This window comes from Lethenteron reissneri, chromosome 35 (genome assembly GCF_015708825.2).
Source record: "Lethenteron reissneri isolate LAM-NWPU_2019-01 chromosome 35, ASM1570882v1, whole genome shotgun sequence".
Taxonomy (NCBI): Eukaryota; Metazoa; Chordata; class Hyperoartia; order Petromyzontiformes; family Petromyzontidae; genus Lethenteron; species Lethenteron reissneri.
Window position 1 is genome coordinate 1,814,562 of NC_083813.1, and position 21,684 is coordinate 1,836,245.

Genomic DNA, 21,684 nt, shown 5'->3' on the forward strand with positions numbered 1-21,684 from the left:
GTTTTGAAGGTTTTCAAGTATAAACCGATTAACGTGTGAACAAAAAAATACATATGAAGGAAAAGAAATGCACACTACAAGCATTTGTGGGTGTTAAATGTCACTTGTTAAAAACGTTAAAATAGCTGTGGATTGTTTTGTTTCGACTACCGACGGCGGCATTAATTAATGAACAAATATTCCGCGATGCTTTAAGTGCTCCTTAGAACGTGGGAAAGCACTCACCCCGGCCATTAGAGTTGCCTTCAACGATGAAACGATTGTGAAAAGACGTGCACAAGGTCACATTCCGCTTACTTTGCGCAAAAATGCGAATCTCAAGAACGCCGCGTGTCAATTAACCAAGAACCTGCGCAGTTCTGCGATTTAAAAGGAGAGATTCGCCTCAGTTCTCGCAATTGTCTCAATCTAAATTCGAAGTTCTTTTGATGTGATCATTTGGGAAGCTCCGCTTTCGATTGGCCTAACGAGGTGACCTTGCCCAAAAAGCGAAGGTAGTGCTCGAATCGCTCATCAGCCGCTATTAACGTTGTCCAACATCGCGTGCGAGCTGTGTTGGGGAGCAGGAGGGGGGGGGGGTGAACGCGTTAAAAGTGGGGGAGGGGAGGGGGGGCCGGCTCGCGCAAGTCTCGAGTGGAGGCTTCTCGCTGTTGCAGCGCTCGCGGTGAAAAAGCCAATTACGTTTTTTTTGTCGTTACACGAAGCTTCGGCGTCAGGTGGACAGTCATTCTCTTCGCAGCGAGCGCTGCACTGTGCGAATGCTGGTTTACGGATGAGCATTTTTCATTCGGAACTGTACCTTACAAACAACAACAATAGCAAAAAAACGCACTAAACGCAGAAGAAATGTGTAACCTTAAAACGCATACCTACGCGATATATCTTGAAGGTCTACTCAACCGCTGCATCATTTCCATCGGGTTCGGTGAATAATTTTTGCGCCCGGTTATATTTCTTCGTGACTGAATTTAGAAATGTTATGAGGATCACCCCCAAGTTGTTTTTTTCCTCCCTTGCACATCCGTCATTAATGGAAAAAAAGCACGCCATCATTCTGAATTAATTTTGGTGGATTACTTCCAAAAATAAGGAATTAAATCTTCCCCAATCCTTGGATTACACTGGTCAACAAAAAAAAACATTTTTTTTCTGGCCTGGACTTTTGCAGCTGTTTTAGACTAATTTCAGGTTGCTGATTCCAAATCTGATCTTAGATTTGCTCTATCACATCTCATTTTATGCTATCGGCATACCCCATTTTCATTGATTTTACCTGAAATTAACTCTGTCACTTATGATTGCAAGTTGTTGCGAGTCAGTGACTGCTTAAGTGTTAAAATATGGTGCTGTATTTTTAGGATAGTGTTTATAATATCATTTTATGTAGATATCCACATTTATTTAATATTTTTCTTCTGCAGTTTTTATTGAAAATTCAATATTTGATATCTCAAAAACCTGATGTGATAGACAAAAACTGATGCCAGATTTGGAATCAGCACCCCAAAATTACATTAAAACCGTTGAAATACCTTATGCCAAAAAAAGTGTGTTGACCAGTGTTATTTTACAGTGTAGATTTCTTTTCTCGTTTTAAAAATTTAGGCAACGCTGCATTTGACTGATTTTGATTTTATATTTGCATCATTTTTTCCTCTGCTCCATTTTTTAAAAATGGTGGATGCAAACATTTAAATTGCTTTTTTATTTACCTTAATGTGCTGCTTTCCTATCAACGAAAAGAGCCACACTTTTCAATGCCCTTGTCTTTATATTTATTTGATTTAATAAAATAAAAAGCATTACCTATATATGAACTTACAAACACGTTTAAATATTATGGTTTTATCAAAATAAAAAAAAGATGTTTCCAAAATATTTATAAATTAAACGTGGATCTGTGCTCATATGAGATTTGGGAATCCACTCCTGATATTTTAAGGTCGTAAACATCCAACGCTTAATTATGTTCTGTTCGGAAATGCACACATCTTACACTTTGAATGCAACCATTTCTGGGGATAAAAAAATTACATATACACATACACACACTAAGACCATGTAAAAAAACACACGCGCGTGCATAATACACACATGCAGACGGGCACCGGAACAAGAGCTCAACCGCAGAAGCCGTGTTGTGTCCCTGACGTCCACTCTCGACCCAGACTCTAATTGACAGGCCACACAGCCCAGAATAAATAGCTGAGCATTCAATGGCTGCAGCTCAAAAAAGTCCCAAAATCACACTCCACCCCCCGCCCCCGCTCCACCACCGCACCCCGCACTTCCACCCACCTTCCCTTTTCCTGCACTTCATTATGTTCTCATTCGTGTCTCTTGCCGATCAGGGGCAAGACATCTGAGCGATGCTGCGGCCACCCAATCAATACGGTACACACATCACCTCGACCGGCGAGCGCGTGGCCCCGGGGGCTGTGCCGGGCGCCGCTCCCATGCTGAGGTGTGGTGGTGGTGGTAGTGGGTGGGGTGGTGGTGGTGGGTGGGGAGGGGGGGAGGGTGGGGGAAGAAGGGACCACCGGGGGGAAGGGACCGGTGAGAAACGGCCGCATGCTGATGGTTTGATGAATAGTCAGACGCTACTTCCATCAATTTAATAAAAAAAATACAAATAAACTATCACAGGAACAGCTCACGTTTAATACGAAGCAATTTGGTAATAGTACTAGGGACAGTTTAAAATTCATGTTTTTTGTTATTATTTTGTGAGCGCGATTTTTTGGTATACATGCAAATACATGCCACCTGATTAAGTGTCCAAATTAAGTCTGCGTTGATTTTACAAGAAGAAATGGAGCATTCCGTTTTTTTTTTACAATTTGTGTGTTCTAACAAGGTATCTCTTTTAACCGTTTGCCAGAGTGTAAAAGTCATGCTCTGCAGACCCAGCGATCTGATTCCCTCAAAGATGTCATAATTTTGCATCCAGTTTAATGACCTCGCTAAATAAGGCAGTAAAAATGTCGACTGACAGCCTTCCTTAGCAAAGAAAACAAGACACAAATCCTTCCGCAACCACATGGGCATTGATTTTATGGATTTGCCCCTGCAAAGTTGCGGTAATGATACATCACTGTTAAATTTGGGAGAACAAACGGCTTTTCCGATTTGTCAATGGAGGCGTGAAAAAAAGCCAATTGGGTGGCCCAGAGGGATTTGGCTTAGAGGGCTACGGGGCACGTGGAAGACTGGTGCAGGAGCAAGTGGGAGAATAACTGCGAACCAGTTGAGAGACCAACATTTCTGTGCGGAGCGACGGCTGACACATCACTGAAGAAGTACACGTGCATAAAGTAACGTTGCCGATGATGTGCAGACGAACATCGGTCAAAATAAACACATTTTCAGAAGTATTGATATGAGACTACAGTTACCTGCGCAGCATTTCACAGTAGGTGATTGTGACTCTGGGACACATACACACACACATCTGCACTGAATGTGTTTGTGTGCATTTCTCATCCTTGGATTCGACACAGGATCGGGACAGCCGTGCAGGGGTTCGTGTGCTGGTGCTATGCACCCGGCAGCCACCCGAGTACAATTCCTGACTACGGCTATCAATGGTGAGTGTCTCCCCCCTTTAACCCACACTGACCCCCGTGGTGAAGTATGGCCAAACAGCTCCTATAACCGACTTAATGGGAGCGCCCCCATCCAGCAGTAGATTGACAAAATTCCGTACGTAGTTTCTTTGTTGAATTGTTGAACGTAATAATAATTATGTAAATGTAACTGCTCGTTTTTGACACGAACAAAACAATACAGTGGAGTCCAGCAACGCTTTACACAATAATTGACATAATAGCCGCTTATTTAAATTGGATGGGAGCCTAATAACGCAGCGTGTCTCTTTTGCAAGTGAGCCCTGAGAAACATAGCATGCCGCTAAAGGTTTATTATCGTGGTAGGAGGCATTTGTGGAATAAATATATGGTATTCATAAATAACAATGATCAAAACTCAGGTCAAAGTGCTCGGATGAAGTGTGGGCGGAGCTTCTACCTCAAGCAGGCGATGCGAATATGAAGAATCACACACTACAAAAAATGTACAGAAAGAATGCAATTAACATTGCAACAGTTAAAAGGTATTGTGCTGTTATTCACAATCACGTATGCAGAATGCAAGCACGTGTGTAAATCTAAAATGTGTTAAGCAGACGCACTAATGAAGCAGTGAAATGAACAAAAGGAACATGCCTGCTATATTAGGGGAGCATTTTGCACCGTTTCAAACGAAATGTACAATGCTGCATTGAAACAAGCTGCATTTGTTGCCTGCACTGGCTTCCAAATGACTCTCATTTAAGCCCCGATGATCAACGATTCAATGAAAGACGTCAAATGTAATGCAAAAACATATATCACATATAAAACATTCAAAAATGAACTGCAAAGTGCATTACACATTAGCATCAAAACTAAGAAGTTAACTTAATAAATAATATAACGTTTGGGAAAAAAAACGTCTTATAATAAATTGCCTGGTTTTTTTTTTGCACAACACACACCCTCATTCCAAAAATAATGAGCTGCAAACCGCATTTGGTCAAATGTTTTTCAGATAATCTTGATAAGAGTGCGCTTGCTGGAAGCCCAGAGGAGCAGGACAGCCGGGCGATGTGGGGGGGGGGGGCAGGCCCAGGCTGCCGCTGGAAAAAAATGATTGCAAACGACAGCCGCTGCCGTTCTGTTTCAGCGGGAGGTGCAATTTAGCCGGGGAAGTATTGATTTTTCTTTGCGTAAAGCGCGGGTAACGAGAGCGCAGCTGTTGTGACGACGAGTCACGCTCGTCGAGCGGCGCGCTCGGAGCGAGCGGTCGGTTCCGCCGGCGTTTGCGAGCTGCTCCGTCTGTCTCACTCTGTCACTATTCAAGCCCTGTTCATCTTCCAAGAAGACCACTTTGTGTCAATGTAAAACAGTAGTGGGGGGGGGGGGGATCCACAAAACACACGCTGGCACGCGCGCGCACACGGGTGCACGCACGCACTCGCGCCAGCGAACAATGAAACCCTTCGCTCGAAACAATAGCGAGAGAGAAAGACACAAATCCGATGGAAAAAGATTCAGATGTTATTAAACATTTGGCAACGGTGCTGATAAATGTTTGAATAATAATAATAATGGATGTGTCAAAGCACATTAGTAGAATTCTCAGCGAGGTGCGTGTGTGTGTGGGCTGATTAAAAAAAAAGAGAAGGGGGTGCGTCAATTTCACACTTCGCTTGTGGAAGTTTGCGTCGAACGCCGCGACCGTTATCGTGTGAAACCAAATTGCCGCTCCCCGGTTATTTATTATCCGCGCAGGCTATGCTATTGCTCCAACAACAACAACAAAAATACATAAACGTATTTTAGTAATGACAACGGCGTACACGGGTGTTTAAAATGCTAAGTTACGTGAGTGTTTATTTTTTTTCTTTCAAAGTAAAAAAGTAATTTTTTTGCTATATGACAAAAAAACACACACACACGCGCGTATGCAATTTGAAGCGTAATTATCAAAAACAGCGTGCGTTGCATTAACATGGACAGCGGGAAGTTGGAGCTCAAAACCCGGTTCATTTGAGGCACCAAAATCCAGACGTGTAGGTAAAGAAATTCACATTCCAGCTGTTTAAAATTATAGTATTGTAAAAGCAACAGAAGAGATACAAAGGAAACTGGAGGCAGGTAATGGCGAGGGGAGAGCATGGCCCATTAATTGGCGAGGATTCTCTTCGGAGCGACACGCAGACAACACCCCGAAGCCATCGTTTGCCTCGAATTGTTGTGGTTTCCTAGGGCTGCAGTGCCATCTGGCGTTATCACAATTGTCGTGGGAACTTCCTGGCATTACGGCGAAAGTGGGGGTTTTATTTATTTAGTCGTGAACAGCTTATTTCACAGAGTAGAACCGAACAGAAAACAGGTTCTAACCATGCCATTTATGCAACCAAAAACCAAACTAGTTTTTTTATTCATGCCGAATTAACCCCCCGCAAATTGTATGGGTTTTCCAGTTTAAATCAGTTCAGTGGTCCGATCCAGACTTCCAGTGGCTCCATGGTCCAGCTGTCACATCTCGACGCCCACGCGTCTACGAACGCAACTGACGTGCTGCGACTGACGCGCTGCGACCGTCCCAGGTCCGTTCCTCGGTTCGGTGCCTCATGCCACACCGCTGAGCATCGCACGAGGAAGTTCAAATGAGAAGGTCACTACAAATGCTGAAGATTGCTCTGCCCGGCTTTCAAACTTGCCCATGAAAGAAACCACCGCGGTTTTTGTCAAGCGAAGATCGGGGACCCGAAGAGAACCGTGTACGCCCCATCAATGACACCGTCTGTAGGCAGATAACGACAATTATCGACTCAACTGTTGCCAGCAAGTCACTTCGCAGACTTCGTCGACGAGAAGGTCCGCGACATCCGTGCACCTACGGAGGAAGGTGTGCTCCGGTCAGCCATGTCTGTTGCCACCACGGCAGTGGCGTAGTGACCAAATGATCAGCTCAGGCGGGTGCGGCAGTCGGTCAGGCGGTGTCCCAATATCTGATTTGTCTCGCGCGGTCGCACCCAGGCTATCGCCTATCGCGGCTCCTCTTGCATAATCACATCGCTATGATCACGGTCTCGAACATTTCACGCTGTAGGGCGCTCCGTTTAAAATAAGTTGTTGTTCTTTTACATTGTTGTTGAAAACAAATCTCACGGTGGTTTTCAAGGGGGCCCCAACTCGTAGCTTTGTCCACGGGGGGGGGGGGGGGGGGCAAAGCACCCACTACCCCCACGTTCGTTACGCTACTGCATCAGAGTCGGGGATCGGCTCTCATCCTTCACTCCGCTGGGTGTCGACAATGCAATCGAGCACGTTCACGATGCTCCACCTAAGCGATCCAAAGCTTTGTTCAGCTTCCAACTTGGCTACTCAAGGACCACTTCAATCTGCTTTGTCCCTATGTCAATGAGCTCTTCAAGGCATCACTTGTCGCCGGAGTCGTCCCAAAAGGATTTAAAGAGGCGCACGTCGCGAATTGAGCCGACAAGCCGGGGCTCGCTGATGGCGTCGCCAGAGCGGAGCTCGTCTCGTCAACGCCATTCTTCGTCCACCACCACGGAAAGAACCACTGGACAGATACGGCCCTTGCCCAGGGCCTGCGCCGACTTTGACCGACGCCGTGGGCAGAGGCGACCGCGTGCTTGCTTTGCTCTTCTCGATCTACCAGCAGCGCTTGGCGCCGTCGGCCACGAGGTCTTGCTTCGGCATCTCTTGCGCTCACTCGGCACCCGATCGTCCAATGCGCCTCACTGGCGGCTTTCGTATGCGGCCCACCGCAGTTCAATCCGTCCCATGGCACACGGAGTCGGGCACGGAGTTCCGCGAGGCTCAGCGCTGGGTCCCCTGCTTTTCGTACTCGACAATGACGAGGCCGGCAGTTCAGCGCCGAGACGCGGCATGGGCTTATCACTTCGCTGACAGCTCGCAAGTGCGCCAATCCAGGAAATCAGCGCACTCCAATGCGATGAAGTGCCATTTGTACGTGTGTATGTTGTACGTTCGCCAACAGTGCTAATCGGAGGTGCGGGGGAAGGACAACAAACTAAACAGAAAAATAAGTTCTAAATAAATTAATTTTCAATCTAAATTATAAAAAATGCATAGCTCTAGTGGCTTCTTAATATCGGAAGGAAGAGCGTTCGAGACGGCCGCAGAAGCGCATCTGAAAGCGCTCGATGCGGTGGCCGTCTTTGTTTGATGGCTCGCCGAAAGCCACTGCGGAGATGTATTTACCTGCATCAACAACATTGCCCTTTAGATGGAGTCCAACCGGCTGCAATGGAACCCATCGAAAACCGACTTGGTGTGGAGCACCACTGCTCATCGACAACAACCTCGCACAACCTCGCTGATGTTCAGAGGCGCATTTATCACGCCATCACTATCAATCTGTGACCTTGGCGTTATACTGGACTCGAAGCTCCCAGTCACCCCACGTGTAAGTCGGCAAGTCAGCAAATGCTTCTGTTAGCTGCGATCGATCAAGAGTTGTGCGAAAGCGCTGCCCTTTGCGGTCGTCAAGACTGCAGTGAGTTCATAGGTCAGTAGTCTCCAGAGTTGACGACTGCAACTGTCTGCCGGCCGGGGCACCTCAATCCCTAATCGACCTCCGAAAAAGCCAGTCACGAACGCCGCTGCAAAGCTGATCTGCGGCGTTCGCATTTGGTTGGGTTTAGAGTTCAAACTTGATCTGCTGACCTGCACGGTGATGCACTGGGGTGGGGCAAATGCCGTGTTGGGGGCAGAGCGCAACCCCCCCCCCCCCCCAGTAGCTGGCCGACTTCTGCGTACCGATGTCCACCAATGAGATCCAGACTTGTCGTGTTGCTCGAGGCGTGCTGCATATGGTGACCCTCCGGCATGCTCCTAAAACGAAAGCGACTTTTTGCGACCGCACCTCTGACATCGCGAGTCCGCCGTGCCTGATGCCGGATGCCGGCTGCCACCGGACCGCAATGTCCAAGCCACTGCGTCGCCGCCGCCATTCGTGTTCTCTCCGTGGTCGTGTGGGTTTTTCCTCCAGGTCCTCCGGGTTTTCCCTTCCACATTTAGAAACGTGCGTTTAGTGTATTCGGCTACGTTCCCACGTTATATGGTAAAATAAAATAAACGTTTCATAGTTTTCATGACCTCACTGAAGACAACCCCGCTTTGTCGCTTGCCATGAGTGACACTACTGCGTCTCTTTTGCATTGCAATGGGCGAATAAGGAATGTGTATTTTTTTTTCGTTTGTTTAGAACCCTTTTAATAACTTTCCATGTCACGGCATGATAAGAGTGGTCATTATTATTGTTAATCTCGTAAAATCCAGTACCGCATAAACACGTTTCTGTTACAGATATATTCAATATTAGACTGCATCAGTGGATGTGATGTGAAAAATTATAACATGAATTGAAAGTAGAAATGTTTATACTAAGGCATTTAAATCGCATTTTAAAAATTTAGCAATTGTACAAAAAAACCCTATTAGATTGCGGCCTTATTGAAAAACATTTTTAACCTTACTAATGCAATTTGAGCAATTACACGAGGTAATATTGCCAGAGCAATAGTGACAGCAGGAACGGCAAACGGAATTATGTTCTCCTGATGTACAATGATTCCCACGGATCCATCTTTATTACGCGGACGCGCGAGGCGCATGCAGCACTCACGTTTGTGGATCCGCTGGTGCCGTTTTGAAGAGAAAGGGATAAAAAAAATAAAAGACAAAAAAATAAAAGACAAAAAGAAATAATTTAGAATCTGCTCAATGTGTTGTAACACAATTGTTGAAATAGTAATTTGCAGAGTATGTCTTAAAATCTATTATGTTTAGTTAACGTTATTTTCATTATAAACTGTTATGGGATAATCACTTAGACCAGTGGTTCTTAACCTTTTTGGAGGTACTGAACCCCACCAGTTTCATATGCGCATTCACCGAACCCTTCTTAATTGGAAAAATAAAAAATGATTTTTTTCAAATTCAAAACATAGGTATATGTTTTACTGGTGCACAAAATGAACCGTGCATCAACATCACTGTGTTCAAGGAACAAAACCAGAAAAACATGATTTTCACACAAAAACAAAAACATAATGAATACTTACTGCAAATCAGTGTGACTTCTGCTGTTGCCTTTCAGAGTCCAGTTCAGAAATGCGCGGCTTCACCTTGGCAAGTGCCACTCTCATGTCATTTTCGCAAAAAAGTCTGTTCCTTTTCTTCGTTTTTATGTCCAGCATCCTCGAAAAGGATTGCTCGCAAAGATATGTTGTAACAAAAGGTATGACAATTTCCAGGGCTTTCTTAGCAATAACAGGGTACGTTACCATTTGTTGACACCAAAACGTTGAGAGCGTTGTTGTTCGGAAGAGTTGCTGTTGAACCTGGCTCTGCTGAATTTCAATGATTTCGTCGAGGTATTCATCATTGACATCTGCTGTCTCAACACTAAACGTGAACGGCTGTCTCACCCATGCTGGATATGACTCTCTTGTAGGGAAGTATCCGTCGAGAGACTTTGCAAGCTCATCTAAGTGCGTGGTAATTGCTTGCTTCAGTTCCGTGGGTATAGAAATGTCTCCGATTCCAGATACATCTTCGATCTTACTTACATAGTCGTCCAGCAGGGGAAAGTTTGCGAAGTTATCGTTCTCTGTTCGTCGTCTCCATAACGGTAGCTTTTTTTGAAAAGCCTTCAGGTTTTCTTCCGCTTCAATGATGTTGACTCCACCGCCCTGTATCTGCTGATTGAGATGATTGAAAGCTGCGAAGATATCAGCCATGTACGCTAAAATGAGAATGAACTCAGAATTTTTGAAGCAATCTGCATGACAATGTTGGTGCTCTTGCAAAAACAGGGCTAATTCCACACGCATGGCAAAAACACGATTTAGCACCTGTCCCCGGGATAACCACCGAACGTTAGAATGGTACAGAAGTACCTCGAATTTAGAGCCCATTTCTTTACACAGCTCACTGAAGATGCGGTGCCTCAGAGCACTATTTCGCACATAGTTCACGCATTCCACTACAATTTTTAATACTTCTGTCAGTTTTGGAGGCAAGGTTTTTGTTGCCAACGCATGTCTGTGCAGAATACAATGCGTAACAATGATGTGTGGTGCATCGGCTTTCACTAGCGCACCAAAACCAGACTTTCTTCCCAGCATGACTGGAGCTCCGTCCGAACAAACTGCGGAAACCATATCCCACGAAAGATTGTTGCCTTTGAAGAAGTCATCCACAAGTTTCTTCACATCTGCTGCCTTAGTTGTTGTAAGAGGCTTACAAAATAAAAAAAATATTCCTTTATCACGTCGTCTTTCACATAGCGCACGAATACAGCAAGCTGGCTTAGTTTAGAAACGTCTGTGGTCTCGTCGAGTTGCAGGCTGAATTTTGCTGGGCTTGAAATCAGATCTGCAACTATTTGAGCCAAGGTGTCTTTGCTCATGTCCTCTATTCTGTCGCTGATGATGTCATTTGAAAGAGGAATTTGGGATAACTTAACTTCAGCCGCTTTTTCCAGCATAATATTCGCCATCTTCAACACAGCTGGTTTTATGAGTGTTTCATCAATGGTGTGTGGTTTGCCCTGCTTTGCGATTAGGTAAGCAACTTCGTACGATGCTGTGAGGATCGGTTTGTTGATGGGTACAAAGCCGAGAACAGGCAGAGTAGCCTGTTCTCGTTCGTCCGACCACTTTCTTTTTTTGCTCGACATAGTTAGTATGAAGGGATTAAAATATTAAGAAAGAAATCACACGACGTACCATCACGACAGTCACAAGTCGACTACCGAGCGCACCAAATTCCCTGCAGCACAGATAGGCCAAGCGATGTAACGTGATCACTTGCAGCCAATGATGGCCAAGCCGGACGTGTCATCACGAATCATATGAGTCGGGTGTGTGTCTTAACCTCCGCCGAACCACTGAGACTGACTCACCGAACCCCTGGGGTTCGATCGAACCCAGGTTAAGAACCACTGACTTAGACAATTTATATCTGTGTGTGCATTTAAAGATGTACTAATGGCTAGTAAAGCACATTTAAATGTACCATAAGTTGAAGAAAATGCCAAAAAGTGAAATGATAAATTTCACAGTTTAGTTGAGGAGAGCGTTGTAGATCTTGCACTCCATAATATAATCATGATATTGCATTCCAGTTGGTAATTTCCATCTTCACCTTCTAAAATGTCCACAATTCACCTTCTAAAATATAAAAATTTAGATTTTCATTGCTCCTATTTACAATTAAGATAACTCACGGAGTTCAGTTGTACATTTGTAAGTGTCTGCCCACATTGGTGCACGAAAATAAACATGTGTGGACACGACATTGAGGAAGATGAATATTTGCATGTGTGGCCGAAGTGTGGGTCTCATGCAGGCGCTCCACTGAAACACAAAAGCGGCACTGCTCTGAACAGAAGCTGTCATTCCATATCAATGGTTCAAATAAAAAAAGTTCAGCAAAGACCCATGTTGTGGGGTAAAATAAATATTTATACATCCTGTGTCAGCCATTATACAGAGTACAAAATGGAGGCACAAATAGCATCTCAGTGAAGACAAGTGCATATGCTCATTGTGGGACTTTAAGAAGCAATCGTCTTCAGGTGGGGGAGAGAGACAGGTTGCTGAAGTCCTTATATATAGAGCTGAGAGGGGAGGGAGGGGGGATTGCTGCATCGGGCAAGAGGGTGGGGACTAGAGATTGTGCCTAAGCGAGTGGGAAATCCCAAGATGGGAACCGAGATGGGGGGGGGGGGGGTGATGCACCTCTAGAACGACGAAGAGCTGAGGAGGTGGCCATTGTATTGTGAGAGATTAGCATGTCAATATAAACGAACCAACGCAACGGTGGCTGTGCTAGTGAGACATTCAGCTCGTTAGAAAACGAGGGAAACATACAAGGGACAACACCACATCGAGGGAAGGAGAGAGAGAGACACACCGAGAGGCACACCCACACACAGAGAGAAACGCACACAGAGATACACACACAGAGAGACACAGAGAGAAACACAAAATCCGTGACCTGATCCCATCTGTGAAAGATGTGATTCCTGACATGCAATACCCTGGTGTCTACAAACTAAGTTGTGTCTACGGTAGCAGTTACATTAGGGAAACGAAACGACATGTCTCGGATCGTGTTCGCGAACACAAGGCAAATTTGAAACACAGCAGAACCAATACCTCTGCCGTGGCTGATCACTGCTTGAACGCGGTGGGCTCACACGACATTGTTTTTTTCTGAGACCAAGGTACTCTGCAAACCTTTGGGCTACCATCAAATATTTGTTCATGAAGCCATCCAGATATATAAACACAAACATAACTTCAACAGAGAAGATGGGTACAAATTAGGCAATCATTGGAAGGACGTTATTAACCAGATAAAGCCTTAACTGGTTGTTGATGTTTCCATCCTACCTGCCATTGTCAGCAGTTATTTCCAACTCTCTGAGTTACATTACCAATTTAAATGTCTTTACATTAACGGGCTAAATGTCTCACTAACAAAGCCAACGTTGCCCCTTTCCCTCTTGTTTTTTAGCAGACTATAACTGGCTGTGATGGTATTGTGTGCGTCTCTCTCTGTGTGTCTCTTTGTGTGTGTCTCTCGGGTTGTGTGTGTCTCTCTCTGTGTGTCTCTCTCTCTCTCTCTGTGTGTTTCTCGGTGTGTGTCTCTCTCTCCTTCCCTCGAGGTGGTGTTGTCCCTTGTTTGTTTCCCTCGTTTTCTAACGAGATGGATGTCTCACTAGTACAGCCATCGTTGCGTTGGTTCGTTTATATTGATGTAAGGGATGTCAGGGGAAGGATTCCCACCAAAAGGAGAGGGAGTGGGACGGTGAGATATAAGAGAGAGAACGGGCGGGAAGAGGGGGGATCTTGGCGGGAACGAGATTTAGACGGCTGGGGACAGGTGTGGCCTGGGGAAAAGGAATAAAAGACGAACCCCCTGCAACCTTGTGTCAGCTCTTCTTTACATCTGGTGGCAGCGGTGGGATCAACAATGGCTATAAGGAAGAACCTCCGCAGAAGAGAGCCAACAGAAGAGGAAGCAGGGGTCGGGGATCCTCCACATCCAGGGCAACAAAGGAGCCTGCTACCAGGACCAGCAGCAGGGGGCCCAGATCCCGTTACCGCAGCGCTACCTGGACCAGTGACACCAACCGCCGAACCTGCACCGTCGCCGCAGGCTGCCTACGTGGTAGCAGGAAACGGACCTCCAGCGTCTGAGCTGGAGCCATCGCTGCGAGAGGTCTACACAGCGATCTGGGGGCTGGCGGAGCAGAGAAACCAGGGGCGCGACCAGCCACCGCGCTGCTGGCAGCCGCCTCGACAACATCGCGCCGAGCCACCCCAACGAAACGCCCCGTGGGTCTGCCACCGTTGTGGTCGAGAGGGGCATGTGGCGAGGGGGTGCCGCACGGAGCCGGAGGCAGCCAACTCCACCTGGAACCTGCCGGGGCCGAACATCGGGCGAGTGATGCCTACCGGCTGGGCTGGAAATCCACACTCCTGGGGAAAGGGGATTGCGCCGGGGCCGGAGATCACGCCGGGGCCAGGGACAACGCCGGGGCCGGGGATCACGACAGGGCCAGGGATCGCGATGGGGCCTGCGATCGAGTCACGGGCGGATGTGACATCGCGGACGGATGTGACGTCGCGGCCGGGAGTGGCGTCGTGGTTAGAAGTGGCGTCGCGGTCGGGGGTGACGTCATGACCGGAAGTGGCCTCGTAGCCGGAAGTGGCATCATAGCCGGGAGTGACGTTGCGGCCGTGGGTGACATCACTGTTTACTTGCAACGCCGGCGAGTCACCAGGGGCAACAGCCCCATGGCTGAGGCAGCACACGCAATCGCCTGTGCGCCGTGGAACAGTTTTGCACACCACCTCACCCTCGCAATCCGGCGGAGCGGGACAGGACCAGGGGGGCCACACCATGAAGGGGGCCCACGCCCCCGCGACAAAGGAAGGGGAGGGGAGGAGGAATGGGCTCAATCCCCAACCCCCACTACAATGGGGGGGGCACTTTGCACCACACGGGGAGCCCAGCCCGCACCCCAGGGGGCAGCCCACACCACGTAACAAGGGCGCATTCACCCGGCTGCGACACACTCCAAAGTGGGGAACCCCATCTTTAGCCTGTTCACATCCAGTCATCATCATCTCACCATGCACCGCAGGATAGTGAGCCGCCGCCTGGTCAGTGGCCGGACTCAGCCACACAATGGAGGAAGCTGGCAAGGCGGGCGGTAGCGGCCGCGTCGGGAACCTCGGTCCTGTTTGGTGCAATCGCGGGAGTGTCGGCATGTATCTTGGTTGATATGGGGGCAACGGCCACAATCATCTCGAGCACCATGCGCGAGATGCTGTCAGATGAAAACCGGCCTTTAGTCCCCATCCAGACGATGTTCATCGCAACAAATGGAGGGAGCATGCGCTTCCTGGGCCAGGTTGAAGCCCTGATACAGATTGGGCAGCTTTCAGTAGCAGGACCCATCCTTGTCTCCGCAATGCTGCCCGTACCCTGCCTGTTGGGGACGAACTTTCTGAGGCGCATGCCCATGAAAATCGATCTGGAACAATAGGCAGGTGGAAGTCCAGGGAACTCATCTCCATTTCCTAAAAGCGGAGAGGCCGGCCCGGGGGGTACCCTATGTGCAGGCTTTTGTCAGTGTGTCTGTCTTCATTCTCCCGGCAGCCCAAATGCTGATTCCGCTGCGATATCGGTCCTCCCTTGTAACAGCCCGGCCAGACTCACCCATCCTAGTGTCTCCGGCGTCAGCCGCCACGGATCGCCACGCACTGGCTGAAAATATTGTCCAGGGGAACCAGCATCTGTTCATTCAGGTACTGAACACCTCGAACAGAGCAGCCACGGTGCAGGCAGGAACGGTTCTGGCCCACATTTAGTCCCTTGTCACTAGGAGCCCCCAGGATGAAGCCAGAGCTTGTGGAAAGCATCAGCCAGTCCGAGGACAGAGGGGACGACTCGTGGATGGACCAGCTGGCGGGGCCTGAGCCGGATTTGCCGCCCGACCAGAAGCACCAGCTGTACTCATTATTGCAGGCGTTCTCTGACGTGTTCAGCCGGGGACCGTTCGACCTGGGACGCACACATCTGTTACAGCACCACATCAACACGGGAGACGCCGCACCCCTGCACCAAAACACATATAGAATGAGCCCAATGGAAAAAGGGCACATTCAACAAGCGGTGCAGGAGATGCTGTGGGCCGACATAATTTCCCCATCCTCGAGTCCCTGGGGGGCACCAGTGGTCCTAGTCAAGAAGTCAGATGGGTCACTGAGATTCTGCGTGGACTTCCGCCGCCTCAATGCCATTACGCTTGCTGATGCATATCCCCTACCATGTATTGACGACTCGCTTGGTGCACTGGCCGGAGCTAAATTTTTCAGTACGCTGGATTTATTGTCTGGTTTCTGGCAGGTCCCACTAGACGTGGACTCCCAGCCTAAAACAGCGTTTCGGACATCACAGGGCCTGTTCGAGTTCAACTGCCTGCCTATGGGCCTCCAGACTGCACTGGCGTCGTTCCAACGCTTAATGGAGTTGGCCTTAGCAGGCCTCCAATGGGAAACGTGCCTCATCTACCTGGACGACGTCATTGTCTTCAGCCGATCATTCGATGAACACATTGGCCCATTGCATCAGGTATCCCTGCGGTTCCGGAACGCGAACTTGAAGCTCAAGCCGTCGAAGTGCCACCTTATGCAGTCGTCGGTACGCTACTTGGGCCACGTCGTCAGTGAGTCTGGAGAGGCTACAGACCCGGAAAAGACGGCCTGCGTGAGCGTCTGGGCTGTTCCCACGATGGTCCCAGAGGTACGCAGGTTTGTGGGCTTCGTGTCCTACTACCGCCAGTTCGTACCCAACTTCGCAACCATTGCGAAGCCCTTGCACATGTTGACGGCGAAGAACCAGAGGTTTTATTGGTGACCTCTGGAGGAGGAGGCATTCCAGCAGCTGTGCTTGCGTCTGAAAGATGCACCACCGTTGGCCTTTCCGGATTTTGGCCTCTCTTTTATCCTGGACACGGACGCCAGCAATGTGGGCATCAGCAGCGTCTTGTCCCAAATCCAGCAGGGTCTGGAGGTGGTTATCGCCTATGGTAGTCATGTGCTTTCATCAGCAAAGCAGCGCTACTGTGTCACATGTAGGGAACTCTTGGCGGTTGTTCACTTCGTGCAGCAATTTTGACCCTACCTGTATGGTCGCAAATTTGCGGTCTGCACTGACCACGTGGCCTTGCAGTATTCGCTCCGCATCGACCAGCCGTCGGGCCAGCTGGCCAGGTAGATAGAGTGCCAGCAGGAGTACAGGTACCAAGTGGTGTATCGCAAGGGGACCAGACATGCCAACGTGAACGCATTGTCCTGGCAGGCGCCCCAGGGCCCTTGTGCATGCACCACAGGCGCGGCACGCTGCAAGGAGGCGAGGCCGGAGGGAACGGTCATTACTCCCGTACACACGGCAAAGGGCACACAGGGTGAGGTTCAGCTGACCGACCATGAACTGGGGCTGACCTTGGACAATTGCAGACGTCTACAGCTGGTGGGAGGCCCCCCTGCAAGCGCTACGCGCCTCAGCGGAGGTGGCCGATGGCATGGGCCCTCCTGGACCAAATGGCACAGACCATTGCCGATGCCTTTGTGGGGGGCTATGTTCTTGATAAGGGGGCACTGGAGCGGTTGCTCACGGATCAAGGCAGGAATTTCTCCTCACAGCTATTGAAGGATGTCTGCTCTATCCTGGGCACTAAAAAGGTCTGAACATCTCCATATCATCCCCAGACCGATGGGATGGTGGAGCGGCTTAACCGCACCATAACGGCCATGCTGTCCCAAGTGGTGGACTGGGACCTCCACATCCCATCGGTCGTCGCGGCGTACAGGGTGGCCCCGCACGCAACAACGGGGTTCTTGCCGTTTTTCCTGATGTACGGACGAGATCCCGTTCCACCTATTGAGGTGCAGCTGACGGACATCCGATGCATGGCCAAAGGCAATAAAGGCCTCCCTCATGTATTTGAGGGAGGCCTGCCAAGCAGCCGAGGCCACATCGGCCACTAGCCAAGGGAGCAATGTACGGATACAGGAGATGACAGTGACAGCCAAGCCCTTTAAAGTACATTGATATGCTAATCTCTCACAATACAATGGCCACCTCCTCAGCTCTTCGTCGTGGAGGTGCATCACCCCCCCCCCCCATCTCGGTTCCCGTCTTGGGATTTCCCACTCGCTTAGGCACAATCTCTAGCCCTCACCCTCTTGCCCGATGCAGCAATCCCCCCCTCCCCCCCTCTCGGCTCTATATATAAGGACTTGTTTCAGCAGCCTGTCTCTCTCTCCCACCTGAAGACGATTGCTTGTGTGGCGATCGAAACGTCGTGATATATTATTTTTTCTACCTACGTGACTTTACCTAAAGAACCAAAGAGTATGGATTTCTGCAGTCATGAAAGCTTCAAATCAAGATTCATTGTCTGTAAGTTCGTTTATGTTCTTATAATACTGGGAATGCCGTTATAATGTTAGGATTGCCGTTATAATGCTGTAAATGCCTTTATAATGCTGTTAAATTGTTATGATACATGTGAGGCCTAGTTAACAACGAAGCCTGCCACTTGCATTATTGTGAATGTTACTTGTAGTTGAATAAGTCGAACCAGACTTGTACCCATGTAACTTTAATGCGATCTTGAGAGCAAGGATGAAGAAGTTTCTCATCCACAGTTCCGTGTTATGTGCAGCGGTGTACATTTTGGCTGCAGTATGGTGATTACACGAAGAGACCTTATTTAACATAGTAGCTTATTCTCAATGTATAGCTATTCAGTGCTAATGTAGGTGCCTGGTCCATACAGGACCTATTGTTGAGTTTCATATTATCTAAGACAATGTTATGATGCTGCAGTGTGCATTCATTGTATTGATATTCTAAGTATTGACAGATGCTGTATTTTGTGCTGTATTTTTTTAAAATCAGTTTTACCTCGTTCTATTCATTAAATACATTTGGAGTCGGATGTTCACCCTGGCTCAGATGGTTTATTGAATGCGAGGTTAAGGACTCAGATAGTGGTGCAACGCAGCGCACAGCGAGGCGAGACACCTTTTGTGTATCCATACAAATCCTCACCCAGGAAGGTGCAATGGAATGTTTGCCATTGGCAGGAATGAGTGGTTAATTGGCGTGCGAAAGGAAACCAGAACACTGGGAGAAATCCCACACAAAAGAGGGAATGACACTCAAAGCCGTACACATTAACTATACTTGCTGCCCTTGGGCATCGTCGGTGCTGCTCTGGTTACCTGTGTGGTGCTGTCTTTGCTGTGCATTGGTGCCGCTCTAGCTGCTCATTCGTGCTGCCCCTAAGAATTGTTGGTACTGCCCTGGCTATCCATGGGCCTCATTGGTGCTGCCCAAGGTGCTCGTTGGTTCTGCTCCAAGTGCTCGTTGATCCTGCCATAAGTTCTCGTTGGTGCTACCCCCAAGTGCTCCTTGGTGACAAACAGAGAGATACACACACATAGGCACCCTGTATCTCTCTATTAGTCTCTGTGTGAGTCTCTCTCTCTCTATTAGTCTCTGTGTGAGTCTCTGCTTGTGTGTCTGTCTGTGTGTCTCCGTGTCTATGTTTTGTCGCTGTCTCAAATTTGGCAATCTTTGGAAGAACGTAATCAACCAGGTGGGGTGTTGACTGTTGTGTTGGCCGACTCTCTGTGTTGTATTGCATTATATTTCCAAGTTTACTATGTTTGTTTTATCATTCATTTGTACCTGATGATGGTTGCTTGTATTGCAATCGAAACGTCTTATTCTATTATTATTTAATTTAATTTATTTCTACGTGACTTTACCGAAAGAACGAAAAAGTAATTTCTGCAGTCACGAAAGCTTCGAATCTAGTTTGCTTAATTTCCTCTGGCATGGGACGTTAAGAACATTGTCTCCCAAATTCCGTTGCCCTTCACGGCTAACGTGAACGCTCACTGAGTGGTAGTAGACGTAAAAAGAAGAAAAATCAGGACTCGTATGCTTAATTATAAAAATGCACGACAACATTGTGTAACTTTTGTGAGGGGACATTCCAACTGGCATTATTACGCGCAGTCCATATACGCAGAATAAAACAGTCAATTGGCATAGCTTACATGCACAAAGTGACAAATGCACATTCGAACACGGTGTGCAATGTTGTGCCTATACATCTCAACACCAAAGCAGTTTGTGGCTTGACTCATACAGTCGTGAAATGCAACTTATACACGTACGAGTCCTTTCAGTTAAACGCATATATAAATTGTACATTCTTCCTCAGGCGTTGTGCACTGTGTTGATATATTTACGCGCGTCTTCCGTTTCATAAACACGTGCGCACACCTGCATTAGAAGGGTGGCAGCAATTTTTTAAGCTTCGACGTGACAAATTAAGACAATTTATAGCTGCCACTATTCTCCCTCCGGCTCCTGGCCTCACTCCTTTCCAGGGCCGTCCTTGGAATATCAAAACTTGCTAACCGGCGTACACCCGCCTTATGCACAGGCGCTGTACTTGTCTGGTTTCACCACACGCGACAAAAGCACCGCTTTAAGTGTGTTGTGTTCTAACTGCACTGTTTTTTTTATTAAAGGAATTATTTGACTTTTGAAAATAAATGTGATGTTACCGTGACAAATGCTTACGGCAGTATAATTAGTTTCAGTCTTGTAAACCATGCTGTTAGTGTTGAATAGTATGAATGTATATCTCAAAATATGGAACACATAAAACTAAATAAATGGTAGTTACGAAACACTTTTTATCCAGCTTAATGTGTCGGTTGAAACTGCTGGTATGAAAGTGTCCATTTGTCCATCTTTAGAACGATATACTGGCAAGTGGAAGCTGCCCTTCTGCAATGTAATAATTAGGATCTTTCTCCCATAATGCTTTGTTCGAGTCTGCTATCGGCTACATGCTTACCTTCCAGAGTGGTCCTCTAAAGTTTAATAATAATTATAATTACATTTATAAGGCGCAATGCATCCAGGGATGTCAGTTTGTGCATTCATAGCTGTTATAATTATTGGTTTAATCTGTGTACTCACCATTGTAGGGAACTAGCGAATGCACTCATATCAAAATCTTAGCGCCCCCGTAAATATAAAGATTTGATGTGCTTTTCAGTTGTACCCCTCTAACAGATATCACCAGTTGTTTATAAAACTTGTACATTACTTTTGCTCATATTTCTTTTCAGCTCAGGCACTGCTTCAATCATATCCTGTGCTTAATTCTCATTGGTTCTAATTGCTACTTCATCGGCAACCTATAATGGTTCATAGTTTATCAACATATATTTATGCCTTCATTTCTTCAATAAAATATAGTTTGCAACATCTTTTAAAGTTCCTGGGAATAACTGACTTCCCTTGCGATATATATTATTACATTTGTAGTGACACAGCGCCAACTGCTGTCCAGCAGCAGCAACTGCGGTGGACAGTTAGCAAACACGCCGTCGAGCATATTCAAAGGGTGTGCAGGCATGGCGGAAGAACTGGGTCAAGGGTCATGAAAGACCTCATAGGGAGCCCCCTGGATCCCTCTGGTGGGTTCGAGAAGGAAGGCACGGTTAGGGCGGAGTCAGGCCACGCCAAGTAGAATATAAGCAGCAGAGAGTGAGAGCTCCGGGCTGCCGGTTCTGGGAGTGGACTCGTCTCGTCTTTGCTGTCGTCTTCACCGCCTTCGCCCGATCATTGCGTGGCTAGACAGTAGTTGGCTGTCTCGGTCGACGCCGTCTGGGCAACATGGTCAGGGTTGTGTCTGGGCCGGGCTGTATGGAGGTGTGGTCAAGAGAGACGAGGCCAGAGTTGGTGTCACGGGATAATAAAGACAAAGAGGAAGATGGTGCCTTCTGAAATACCTCATCTCCGACTGAGTGTGTGCACTGCACACCACATGCACACACGACAAGAGGAGGACACTACATATGGTGTCAGAAGTGGGGTTCAAAAAACCTACCTGTAGTGTCATCAGAATAAGGATGGCGAGACGGTCATCCCTCCAAGTGTACCCCGGGCGACGGCGCAGAGAGGA

General features: G+C 47.7%; 1 protein-coding gene across 1 annotated transcript in view; it reads left to right on the forward strand.

The window, feature by feature from the left end:
* Window positions 1-3,516: 3,516 nt before the first annotated feature.
* The window catches only part of LOC133350800 (leucine-rich repeat-containing protein 69-like), a 61,908-nt gene continuing 43,740 nt past the window's right edge, over window positions 3,517-21,684 (forward strand). Inside the window, exon 1 of the mRNA XM_061565542.1 lies at window positions 3,517-3,587. Within this exon, the coding sequence (XP_061421526.1) occupies window positions 3,539-3,587 (49 nt within the window). The 5' untranslated portion in view covers window positions 3,517-3,538. The remainder of the gene's footprint in view (window positions 3,588-21,684) is intronic.